At 40.6% G+C, this 14,139-nt stretch overlaps 1 protein-coding gene across 1 annotated transcript in view; it reads left to right on the top strand.

Annotated features, from left to right (window-relative positions):
• Positions 1-14,139, top strand: part of csmd3b (CUB and Sushi multiple domains 3b) — a gene marked incomplete at both ends in the record, with an annotated part of 311,985 nt that overhangs the window by 179,486 nt on the left and 118,360 nt on the right. The window contains one exon of the mRNA XM_079176023.1: positions 1,496-1,608. Coding sequence (XP_079032149.1) covers positions 1,496-1,608 — 113 coding nt within the window. The remainder of the gene's footprint in view (positions 1-1,495; positions 1,609-14,139) is intronic.

Here is a 14,139-nt window from a genome sequence, read left to right on the forward strand (position 1 = left end):
TAATTCAAATTCTCAGAAACTATCATGAGAATTGAGTTTGTGCTCAAAGTTACTGTGTCAAATCTCTAACCCTAAGCAGCTGGCAAGATCTTCCGATGTTGGCAAGAAGAATGAATAAGAACAAAATAATCTCCTACATCATTAAGAGCAATTGAGGCGCCCTTTAGCATGCAGCAAAAAGCCCATTTTTTTCCGAGTGGAGCTGTGGAGTGTTATTACAGACACAGGCTTTGTTACTTACTTCATTCTAGACAGCAGCTACACACACAAAGACACAAGATACCCAGGCAAGATGGAGAAAGTGATTTTTTAGTGTCTGTTGTTGCCGTGACATTTTCCTTACAGCTTCACTACCTTGTTTTACAGACTTCGGCTTTGTTCTTTTACAGAATGACTACAGAATTTTTTGTGTTTTTCCCGCTCCCTCTAAGTATGTACTAAAAGACTAAAAGAGCCAGTCGAAGTTTAATGCCATAGACATAGAAGGGGAGTTGAATGGACATTCCCATTTAAATCAACTTAGCAGGACGGTCAGAGCAGCGGACGTTTTTATGTGGACCGTTGCCGTTGCAAACTGTGACCGCTGTAGCGGGCTAAGTTCGGTATAAACTTTCGGCAAGCCAAGGAATAACTCCTGCCGACCTGACATGTAACACAGGTCCTGCCATGGAGGCTGTCCCTTTTGCACCAAAGGTGAGACATAGATGTAAATTTCGCTCCGTCACTGCCACGGCTTCCGGCTTTGCGGCGGAGCAACAAAGTGTGACACACTGCAGCCTCACAAGTAGTCAAGATGGTCATTTCATTGTGTTTTGAACACACCTGATCTGATATCCAACGGAATATAGTTTTACATGGCAAACATTGCCAGCAGAATTAAAAGTTCAGATGAAGGCTGTTATATGCGTAAATAATACAATTATTAACTGTAGCATGTTTTGATGTTAAGCTTTTGTTGCCTTATCTATAATAATGGTTCAAAATTATGAAATTGCATAGTTTTCAGTTAAAAACATTCAAATTTTGCCTAAATTTCCCCTTTGACTGGGATTTTCTGCAGATTTTTAAAAGAGAAGACTGATCTTTCGGAACGTATTGTCTTAAAATGAGGAGTTTCCTATTTTGTTTACTGATAAGGTGGGTTCTCCATTTAATAGTTGACGCTGTCCATTGAATTAAAGTTACCAAGGCGTATTGTGAAGGAAGGGAATGGCCACGAAAACGTCCTTAGCCCCAGGGCCTCAAGTGATATAAAAGTTCCTCGGATAACTAACAGCAATCGCCATTTTCTTTTAAACTAGTGAAATGTCCACAGCAAATATTTTGATGTCCGTGCTGGTCTCATTCTTTTTCTATGTTTGAGACCTGAACACCAAGGCATGTTCGCCACACGCTCATGTTTGGATTCGTTGGGAAAATAAGGGAAAGGCTGAGGTTCACTTAGTGTGTGTTTGTTTCAATTTCTTACAACGTTCTTCCTATCTGTCTCTCTCAGGTTGTCAGGCAGTAACGTCCCTTCTCCCGTCGTCAGCAACAAGAACTGGCTCCGACTGCATTTTGTGACTGATGCCAACCACCGTTACCGTGGTTTCAGCGCACATTATCAAGGTAAGATGGGTAATGTGATTACATCTATTTGCACACATACCTATGCCGAGCGCTTTCATCTTTGATAAACACAAGTCTGCGTCTACAGTGTCTCCAGATCTCTTTGGGTTTGTTCATTTAATGATGGTTCTTTTTAAGGTCCTGCTTTAGCTCCTTTGTCATTTTCTGTTTCTCTCTGCTGCCTTTTTTCCCCTTTTTCAACTGACAGTTAATTACGCTTGTTGACTTTCAGTCTTCCCGGCTCTTCTCGACTCCACTTTCTCTCACTGTCTCCATTTCTCTGCACCTCCCTTCAGTCCAGTTCTCTCTCTCTCTCGCTCTCTCTCGTACTCTTTTCTTTTTCTCTCGGGTAACTGCTCATAGGCGCTCAGTTCGATTTCTTTGACACAAACCCTAACTGGTGGAAAACATTAGGAAATTCATTTGTCATCGTCCACGTCTCCCAACAGCGATAACGAGAACTGAATATGTGGAGCAACTGCACATTCTGGGACAGATAGTGTTTAGATGTCATACTGTACTTGTTTTTCATTCTCTCCCATGTTTTGTTTTAGTCTCAGATCACAACTTGTTTGGTACTTTTAAACACTATTGACCCCTTTTTGAGAACCCCTTGTGCACGGTGCATAAAGTCCATTCAACATCAGAATCTACACTGGGCATGGAGCTGTGTTTGATATTTGTTGCGCACCTGCAACACTGATGGAAATAGGCTGTGATTAAAATAATCAGCAGGTGTTTCATGGCCCTGCATCAATCACGGCCAAACAAATCAGCTGCTCAAATCCCCTTAACATATCGGGAACATTGTATTATTTGTGTGTGTGTTGTTTTAAAGTTAAGACTAGTGTAAACTAAAGTCATGGAAATAGTACAGTGTGCCTTCATTGACCTGGTCTGTGTAGGCGTGCAACACAAGCAAGTGAATCATGGCCATGCTTGACACCGAAATTGCACTGTGCCACTCGATTGTTACCGGCACACTCTCTACTGTGCCTCGCCTCTGACTTCACAGCACATTCAAGTTTCACAGCAAGTCACCAAAATATCCAAGCGGAGTCAGGCAAGAAGACGAAGGTGTGCACCCATCCAAAATGTCACCCCTCGGGAGCACGTGTGCCAAGTGCTGTCAGAGCTGGGCCCTGTGTCTGTATAACTTAGCAAAGAACAACACGAAAGATAACGTGGACACGTTATGTTGGTGTTTACTTGTCGTGTTTGAAAAAACACAGAACGCGGATCGCTTTGAAAGATTTTCATACACGACTACCCCCGTCTACATCTTCTCTTCTTGAACACCATTTTTTCATACACACCGTTTTCCACCGTGGTCCTTTAAGACAGTAATTAAGGTAATTTGCTGATTTTCATAGGGCTATTACCATCTGTCTTTGTCATCACTGAACAACCTTTCTGAGCCTCTTTAAATTAATATCATCTTTCTTCAGACTCGTCATTTCCTTGCATGAAAATGTAGCACCTGCAAAACGGGCTGTAGAGGTAGAAAGTAGTGTCATTGCATTGAGCAAGAGATGGCTAAATACCAAATATTACCTAATACCTAATATATATATATATATAATATAAATATGTTTTATAGCTGATATTATATAAACATTCAATCCCTTGAACCAGCTAATTGAATCCAGCTGTTTTACTACTTACTCTTGAGATTACTGCCATTAAATGTTTAGATTTGAGGAAGATGTTTCTTTATGAACCAGCGTACGTGTCTACTGTATTGGTCACATGTGCCGCTTGCGGGCCTGTGGATAATTAGGACAATTAAGGAATTGAAGCTGCAATTAATCAGTTAATGATTTTATATTAACTCTGCATAATTTCCCAATCTGCGGGTATGATGATTTTATTAGGCGGAATGTGACCCCAGAAGACACCTCACGGCAAATTTTGCTCGTGTTTGATTTTTAAAGAACGACCACGATGGAACTAGTCTGTGTGGGAACTCTCTCGTTCAATACATGGAAGTCAAACCAGTATGTACACATTCAGCATATTGTAACTTGTAGAATGGACCTTTTAGAAAGTTCAAATCAGTATTAAACCTCATCCTTCTTTTCCCACACATCTTCCCACCCTTCTCCTTTATCCTCCCTTAATTTTTTTCCTCCATCCTCCTCTCATCTCTTTTGTTGTTCTGCACCCTCCTCACTACTTCTCTCCTTCTGGCTCTCTCAGACGTTTCTCTTGATTGATTGACAACCTGACCACTCCTCTTGAGATTTGCTTTTAACTGTTTTAATTGATCTTAATTAGTTTAAAGGTTAATCAACATGTTAATGAGTGGTGTCAGTGTGAGAGGTTAGTTGATTCATTACTGGAGTTCTTGTGATTGATTGGCTGCTTCCTGTCAGCTGTCAGCCGTCTTCATTACCTTCACAATTTAGCAACAGGGCGACTTGAGTATAAAGTTACTCATCTCTACTGAGAAACCCAGTTCACACATTGTTTGTAGGAATCTTGCAGATTAATAGGACATCTCTCCTAAACTACATATAATTATTTTCTTCTTTGAAATACAGTATACAGATTACAGTGTGTTTGGATTACAATAAAATAGCCAGTAAAACAATGAATGCATTACATATAAATACTTTATTATCTAGTGTATTTGTTGTAATGAGGATCGATCAGTATTCTGACTGCAATACAACTGCTGACATTGCAAGCTGATTGGTGGATCTCCTTTTGATTTCATATCTCATAGAACCGCTGGAAACGAAAGGGAACTTGCAAACATACACATTTACATTTGCAGTTTATTTTAAAGCATTCATGAGATTATTTCTGGACTCATTAACTACAACATATGATATTATCTTTTTGTATTTCATTCTGTTTGTTTCCAGTATGCTTTGATTGTGCTATGTTCCACTGCATTTGTTATGCTGTAACCCCTTCAGATTTACTCTTTAATTAGAAGTCTAAGGATGTTCATCAACTCCACTTTATTATATGCAGTTCCACTTCACGATAATCCACCTTTTTTATTTTACTCTGACTGTAATTCCTCCCTGCAAGCCTTATGTTGTTCTGGTCTACTAAATTCTACTTGTCTCAGAGAGAATAAATTATAATGGCAAAGCCCTTGGGCAGGGTTAGTTAAATTTAGTGGCAAACATTGTATGAAAACTAATCCAAATTTGTCTCTGAGAGACTAAATGAACAAATCTGCTTTGGCAGACAGGTTAGTTGAGTTCATAAGCCACCGCTATGAGACCTCAGAGGGAAAGGTTTGGCTCTAGGTGGTGCCAGCTAGCTGGGCAGACTGTGTGTGTGTGTGTGTGTGTCTTTGTGTGTTTGTGAGTTACAGGTCAGCCACTCTGCTCATAAAAACCTCCTTTGGCTGCTGCCCAAATGATGAAGTTTGGAATTGATAATAATCTAATGATTTATATCCATGTTTGAAGAGAAGCGGGGGCGAAAAGGCAAAAATGAGAAAAGAACATCACAAAGGAACATCAGAGAAAAAGAGAGAGGGGGATTGGTAAAAACAGGGAGGAGATCCAGAAAAGAGAAAGGGAGACGGAAACTAACACAGCAAAATAAAGAAGAAAGCTAAAAAAGACAGATAGCCAGAGAGTGGTGGGCAGTTACGGGTCGAGTAGTTTGGCAGTGCGGTTTGGCAAAATATTCAAAGTTACTGGAAGTTTTAACTGGTTATGAAGCATTCTCAATGTAATACTGATGTCCATATGACCTACATTAGTAAATGAGACCATCAGAGATTAGATTGGCTATTTCTATATAGTTATTCTTCATGCTTGTCATCGGTGCCACCGAGTTGGAATCGACGCAAAATCAGATGAAATCAGGCAGGTTCACCAGAAACTCCCATCAACTCCAACAGCGACCCGTTCACCGATCCAGTTCTGGCTTCGCTGTCACCTTTGACCTGCAGTCGGAAGCTCTGGCAGGGGGAGGAGAGCCCCAAACCCAGTGGCAGCGGCTACTCTTCCAGCCAGAGCAGCTGGAGACCCAGGCCGTATTGCCAATCTAGCTGGAGAGAAGGGAGAGCACAAGAGAACCAGACAGACTGTCAGAACCTGCTGCAGCAGCATGAGAGGGTTCCTGAATGGATTCTGGTGCTCGGAAAAAATACCACTTTCGTCCACAGGGACCGCCAACATATACACAAAATGAAAGTTCCTTGTAGTAGCTTTAACTATAGCAGCTTTAACTATTGTGAGTGAATGTGTGTGGATGGACGTGTGTTCTTGGACATAGGAAAAGCCTGTTTGTGTCTTTGTGTATTTAGTAACGCAAAGCCTGCAGCTCCCCTGCATGGCTACGCAAAAATTACAGAGTTAATTGTCCATTTGAATTTGAATGATGCCTCGAAGTGATTCACAATGGCGAGGTCTTCAAACATGCCCTAAACTAGATTAGGTCTGTCAATGGATCAACCATTTCAAATGAAATAACGGGTTAAAGCTGTTACATAATGTACAATTTAGTCACATGATTTCAGGCAGCCCTGTTGATATTTAGAGAAATTATCAAATATCTATAAATGCTGAGCATTTTTTAATTGAGTATTTATAGCATATGTTAGTATACATGTAAGTAGAGTAAATTAGAGAAAATCTGAGTATTTCTTTATTAGTGTATTCATACATTTCTGTCATTTGGATTTTGTCAATATGTTGTACATTATCTATCTGTTCCTTAATGTACCATTTGCAGCAAAATACAAGCACAACCATTAAACCATGAGCATTTTAGATTGAGGGCTCATTAATTATTCAGCCACATCACTGGGCAAGAGTAAAATGCTCTTCACTTCAGGACCAAAATGCATTGAAAGATGCAGTCCACTGTAATATAAAAAGTGTATTTGTCATTGCTACTTTTGCAGGCCAAGATGAAATCAGAGTTGATGTAGCCTCTCACCCTGGTGAGTTCATTTAATCATCCTTGTACTCAACATGTCGTTTGGGGACTTTACCCAAGCTATGAATTTGTGGGGTCTCACCTTGGGACGCTGGTTTATTAAAACCCTGTTGGTCTCTGGACTGTAGCCTGAAACACCAGAAGGGAGTTTCCAAGGAATCGGCCACATTTGGAGACTGAAAATGTCCTTTTCATGAATTTGTTGAAAATAATTAAAATCGACATCATTATAATTGTGTAACCATCAGTGATAAGTACATGATAATGTGTAAATATTTGTCAGACTTTTGTGAATATTGCAGCTACGTGTTGAATATCCAAACATCATGTACTGTCAGTTCTGGTGTCCTTGTCAGTCCTCAGACAATATAATTACCATAAAGTCATGGGTTGTGTTTCTACACCTAAAGAAAATGTCGATGCTCTATTTTTTTTAATTATTCATCTGACTTCTGCGTTGACCTTGTCAATTAGACCAATTCTGACATCCCCCTGGAAAGGCATAGAGGGGCCACTAGTGTTGGTTGAGTGATGAGGAGGCAAAGTGACAAAGACAGCAATGGCAGTAGAGAGACATAACAGGTGAGATAGTTTGAATATTATCCAGCCAGGATGATCATTTGTTGACAACAGTTCGCAGTAAAGTCATTGGATAATAACTGAGGTGGATCACTAATGTAATGACCAAATTAGACGGATAATTGTCTTCCTTTGCTAAAAGCTTCATTACTGCAATTACTGTTGGAGACCTAAAGGCCTTTACACTGAAACAACACATCCAATTGGATTTTTATGGCACAAGTTTGATCTTTTATATGCATGTAATGTCTATGGATCAAGTCTTTATAGTAGCCTCTCGGTAGGCTGAGTTACAGCCGCTTGTGTGCAAACTAAAGATTTCAGGTTTAAATCTGTCGACAAGTTGGGGAAACCGTACTCGGGCTAAAGACTGAATGATGCTCAAAGTTCCCTTCAGCAAAGCACTGAAACCCAGCTGTTGCATTGCCGCGTGTCGGGACTGTGGTTGATCAAGCCAGCTTCCAGATGTGACTGGGTGCGTTACAGTATGCTCTCAGCCCCCAGCAACTACACCCTAAGGCTGCAGTTGGAAATGGGAATGTTTTCTTCGTCATATTTCCTGTTAAATTGAAAGACAAAAAAAACAAAACATGAACAGCTCTCCCCCCGAAGCTAGAAACAAGTGATTCATGTTGCCAAATAAACTGTTGAGTTCGGCTGCAGGAATAATATATGAGAATACAATTGTATAGTAAATTTGCCATTTAAATAGGTCAAGTTTAATCAGTTTCAGGGTCATCATATTTTCAAAAAGAAAATATTCTCATTAGTTAATTATTTATATCAAGAACTTGGGGGGGGGGGAGCGGTGGACACCGAGCCAGTCAGTGAGTCACATGCTTTCAGTCAGCCAGTGACTCACACAATCACGCAGTGAGCTGCTGTTCGTTCAGGTAACTTGTAGCAAGCAGTGTAAGTGGTTAGCTAGTAGCTCCTAGTAGCTAGCACTCGCGGGAGAAAAAGAACAGACGACCATCGTCTCTTTGGTCTGGGAACTCACACTCTGACCGTTTTATTCTGCGCATGCGCACAACAGCACCTCAGTGCACACAGGCACAGGCCACTCAACATGGCTTTGCTACTCACATAGGAATATGCTCAACATAACTGCTGTAAATAGATGCATTAAGCACACAAATATGACAGTTGCTAATGATAAAAATAGATTTGATGAAAATCCCCATGATATTGCGATAAATTGACTAAAACAGTTGCTGAACCCCTCCCCCTAAAAAGTGATTATCCAATCATAGCTTAGCAACCATAACTAAGTAAGGCAGGCTTGTTAGTTGACTACTTACAGTAGTAACCGAGCATCACTTCCAAGCTGAAGGAGTACACCATTAGCTGCATTAGTTTGTGGGGTTACAGGTCAGGTCACATAGGAAAGCCCTATTTACAAGGAGTGCACCAGCTGTGTAGTATTTCCTCAAGTTAAGTTTGATTTCACATTTTTCCGTAGTATTAAAAAAAGGATTAGCTAGCCCTACATTGCAAAACAAGAACAAGGGAGTTGCTTTATACAACCAACTTATGGAGCTAACACTAGTTAGCTTGTTAGCTACAGCAGATGAAATCAGCCAGCAATGGTTGTCATTTCAGCGTTCAGATGTGGTGCAAATGAGTTGGAAAATGACACATCAACATATAATTGGTTTAATTGTGATAACTTATGAGGTATGAGCAACTCCCATTAAATCACAGTGTCTCTTATTTTGACTTGATTTTTATGACTCTTTCATGCAGCCGCATGGTTTGTCAGACAGCTAAGCAGTTTTTCAGCTCGAGTCTATTGAAACAAATTGCAGTGCACACCATTACACATTAGAAACCAGCTACATTCCTACCGCGTGATTGCCATTCACAATGTCATCCGGTCGATCCACTGGTCAATCAGAATTTTACTCCTGTTGCACTTACTGTAAATAGCTTGGTTAACAGTGTGAGGTAAAAGCCTGGAGTGTCTAGTCAGTCAGCTTGTCAGTCAGCCATTATGTCTGGCAGCCAGCCAGTTAGCGGGCCAGCCAGCCAGCCATCTTGTCAATTGAATGGTTGCCAGTGTTTCCATTTATATTTTAGTCTGAACGCTGGGAAATAATGTCAGGCTCCTATCAATGAACATTAACATTACAAAAAGTGGTGGTGGAGGGAGCAAAAAAGTAAGAATGGAGAGATCCTGGCAGTGCCTCAGAGTCAGGATGTCGCAGCGGATAAAACACGATATGATTAAAATCACGGAATGAACCTCACCAGAACCGTCTTAATCTGTTGATTACACTTTAAAAGAAAAAAAGGTGTGACCAGTATGCAAAGCAAACAGGGAGTAGGGGGGGGAATTAAATATGACTGGAAGGATATGATTTAGAGAGAAATATACAAGGTCATCTGAGGATCCTTATTACTGCATCAATGCTGCAATATTCCCTCTCAAACATCAGAGGTTGTTTTTGTGATTTTAATTAATGAAGTTAGAAAAATAAATAACGGCGTTCAATGTGTAGTGCTGGTGTTGGATAAATGATTGAACATTTCAAGGAACATTTGCTACCATAATGCATTCAAGATGGATGTTTTCAGTTCAAACATTGCACCCGGGTATTGTAGCTGAAGGATGGCCTTGTTTTTTTAACGTATTTAAACACCCCTAATGATGTGTCAATGTAGAGGACTTTCATCAAATTAACTAGACGTGCAAAGCCGGAACAATTAACACAGGTGTAAGTAGACCTCTTAGATATGAACCGTATGTTTAAGTTGACACCCGTAGGGTGGTTAACTCAAATATAACGTCTATACCCATTTGTATGGTGATCACAAAACGCTCAAAACCATTTGATACTTTTCAAATATTGATTGTTTCGACGTGTCTGCACCTCTCAGGATTCAGCACTTGCTGAAAGCAGAGCCAGGTGCACTTGGGATATCTTCCAGCCTTTTAAAGCATATTTTTCACACATTAAAATCTAGAATAAATCCGGGAGTATCACACTCTGCTAGCAGGTGCATCTTCAAATGGCTGATTCCGATCTGCTAATTAAATTGCAGGCGTCCACCTTTCATAACAATTTCACTACATTTGCTCAACACCTATCACCACTGAGAGCTTTTCAGCTTTTAAGGGATTACGCCGCCCAAATATTTTAGGCATCACATACTCACCTCCTGTTGGCTCAAAAAGCAGCTGTTGAAAGCCAGCAGGAGCATTCGGCGTTCTTAAAAGAGAACAGCAATCCATGGCTGTCATTATGTCAGTAAAATAAGCTGAAAAGCATCCAGACATTTCTAGAGCCACACCTGAAGCGCACCCATCAACAACAAGTGGTTAGTCATGTAAGCAGCTGTCCGAGTTGTCCAGAGAAACCATAAGCAACAAAAAGGTGTATTTCAATTCAATTTGTATAGCCCGATATCACAAATGACAAATTTGCCTCAGAGAACGGAGGGAGCCGTTGGACTGACAGCTCTCTCTGACCTTCAGTCGTCATCTCACAATCAATAGGCTCTTTCAGCATGTAACACTTGAAATGTTAAGAAAGTCCATTTTCTCCAACATCAGCATAATGAAAATGTCACACCTGGCAGCTTCTCATTCCCGTATTTCAGTGGGATCTTGAGCCTGACCCCGACCTGTGGCTTGTTTTGTACAAATACCCCAGCAGAGAAAATAGCAACAATGCAATACTCTTTAGCAGACCTTCCTCTTGAATGCAAACGTGAGTTTACCTCTACATCAATTCTAATTAGATATAAGAAGATCTGCAAAGACTTCACCTACTGTATTCAGTCATGCAGTCATCGGCTGTACTGGTTCCTTTCTCAGACAATGTGCTGCAATAATTACTGCAAAAACTCCAAAAAAAACACAATCCTCAGTGTGGGATGGGGTTTAGCAAATACTGAGGGTTACATTGATTAGATATTCTGTCCACACTCTCCCCTGCATGGCACTCTGTTCTAATGCCCAACCCCAAGCCCTCAACACCTGGCTGTGAATGTGTGTTTTGGAAATGTGTCGCCTTATGTGCCTGTGTGTGTGTGTGTGTGTGTGTGTATGTGTGTGTGTATGTGTCTATCTGTGCTCCTGTGCACATACAGAATTACGTGCCCATGTATCTGTATTAGTGTCTGAAATCACTCTCATTCCCACTGGCACGTCTCCTGCTACGTTCCTGTATGTATGTGTGTCTACTTTAGGTTGACGAATATGTCGATGCTTCTTTGGGTATATTATGGGTGTGTGCAGCTGTGTGTGTTTTTCGTTTGTGTCTGCGTGTGTGCGCGTGTGTGTGTGCCAGTTTGTCTTGTGTCTACACATGTGTCAGGTATGAACAATCTGTTTCCTTCCCTGCGGCAGAACCTTCCAATCACATCCCTCCATCATCTCTCTTCATTACGTATTCATTAGTTTCTGTGTCTGCAGGGCGGTGATTGGCTCTTAATGAACAACTGACGGCATTATCAGTCAGCCAATGCTGTGGCAACAAAATAAGTCAGTCAGTACAAAAGAAACACCAGTCAACCACTGGTACGGAACCATTATTCAACCCGAGCAGTGAGACAGTTCACCCCTCGGGGAGGCTGACATATTGGATATTGTCGACTGCATGGTGCCTTTGATAGGACTCTCATAATGCCTCAAACCTGCCCGTGATCAAGTGCATACATCTCCAAATGCTCCGAATATTTACAGCCACTAAAAAACATTTAGCACATGTGGCATATACCATTTAGTTTTTTTGTGTAAATAAATCCCTGAGTCCTTTTCCTTGTCAGCTTTAGCTTAAGAGCCATGAGTCAAACTAAGTACAGTGACACTGTAGGCCTCGGAGGGCTCACATGAGCTCATATATCTGCGGACTACCCCCTATATCATATTTTATGTTATTTCGGAGCTTGCACTTCAGCGGCGCTGGCTTTCATCGCTGACTCCCTTTTCTAACGTCGCTATGTCAAAATGGCAGGGAACATACTCGGTTTAATTAATGCAGCCAGTTTGCACAGACACAATCTGATGATATTGTCTATGACCGCTGGTCTGTACTCATCAGATATGGAGGATGTCTACAGCACTGGCAACTGCTCCCACCCACTGATTGCACTCACTAATTGCATGTATTAACACCATGATGAACTCAATGTAGGCAGAGGTATATATTGATCATTGCAACCTACGCATTCATATTTCTAGCACCACCTTCTGCCTAGTTCAAGTAACATTTGATTCAGCTAAATACTTACATATTAAACACACGCAGTGGGAATTAAGCACTTTATACATCTAAGTATAAAGCAAGGCATCGCTGTCTGTCTTCGCAGACCGCTCACCTGATCTACTTCACACTTGTTCGGTGTATTTCCGGGCAGCCCATTGAGCCCCTTTTGTCAAATTAGATGCTACTTGGACACGCAACACGTTCAATATTAACAACGTTTTAATAAACAAGAAAACAGCGCTTTGTTCAGCAGTATTCGGTGTAATTCACCGGCGTGAACTGAAGTAAACTGCGACTTGAGTGTGTTTTTCCCTCATAAGTTAGACTGTATTCCCCTGGTGTAGGACTTGATACTAACTCAAAACACAAATAATGTTACCACCAGCAAAATGCCCCCGCTAATTCAATCCATGCTCTATGACTATTGCATTAACAATCTTTACATATAATAAGCATTAGCTGGTTATTTAACTCATCTCTCAGCATGAACTGGTTAATTCATGTAGGGCAATTTTAAAAAAGTATCTGATTACGATTATTTTTGACAGATTGCGACGTTAGAAGTAATGATAATTCATGTCATTTGTGATTTTTGTGAGGATCTGTAGCAAACAAAGATGTTTTCATAAGTCTGTATGATGTGTGTAGGCCAGGGTATCTCTGCAGCATGACAATATTTCATTTAATTTACAGTATAAGCAGTCTATGAACATGCTGTTTGAGGTGCTGCTTGGATGCTAAATAGGGAGAGTTGCTCATATCTGCCTGTCAACCATGTGGATTTGATTGTTCAGTTTTGAAAATAAGACAAATAAATCTATTGTTTTACAATAGATGGCAGGAAATATTTGCCTTCCCATGGGGGGGGCGACCAGTGAGGGGCATGTAGCCCAAAAGCTGGTGAGTTCAATCAAAGTGTGTGTCTGCTCAAATCGCCTCCTTAGAGAGAATGCCTCACTGCTCCACATTACCAACCCAAAAAAATGTGAAATCCAGATGGTATTGTGGTTAACAGGCAAACATGACTAAAGCATGTGAGTCATTCACTGTGGGTTACAGAGTAGGTGTAGCTTTTGGGAATACATTTAGAAAGAGAATATATGTTGTATGATAGGATGTTGGTTTGAAAGTACAGTAGCAGGACTACATCAGACTCAAGGAGATGCTTTTTTTTTCAGTGTGTATTTTAGTGGACTAGGTTGTGTGTTCGCTGTCTTACTGTTGACATTTAGTTCAGTTCTCATTTATTTTGTTGCTAGTTCATTATAGTTTTGTTAAATATGCATTTTACGTCATGCATATGGTTTACTTAAATGCATCTGCCCTTCCATCTGTTGTTTGCAGTAGAGCTGCTGCTTGTAGGCTAGAATACTAACACGTGCATAGTTAACTTTGATGCACATTCACGCAGCACAGTTTTCATGATTGCTGTGAATGAATTTGCTTTGGCAAAAACAAATTTGACTTTTAACAATTTTTGGACCAGATTTCCCAATTTGGCTGCCTAAGAGGGGGGACAACATCTCAAACATGATTATAAGACTTTGATCTAGATCACAGCTTCCCCTTGTTGTCATAAATAACAAGTCTGTTGATGAATGTTCTTGATTTCTCACACTCGGGACATTCTCAAATACAAGTTCAATCTGAAGGCATTCCTACAAATATGTAATGTATTGTTTGTTTCCCCTTTTATGTTCTGCTATCCTATGTGTGCATTGTTTAGCACCCAGTGTTAGAGGGACTTTAGAAGACTGTATGCATCCATTATGTCTGCAATGCATTTAAACAGAAAATGTATTCACTCCACTCTTATCATAGTTTA

The sequence above is a fragment of the Pholis gunnellus genome (assembly GCF_910591455.1).
Source record: "Pholis gunnellus genome assembly, chromosome: 16".
NCBI classification, from domain to species: Eukaryota; Metazoa; Chordata; class Actinopteri; order Perciformes; family Pholidae; genus Pholis; species Pholis gunnellus.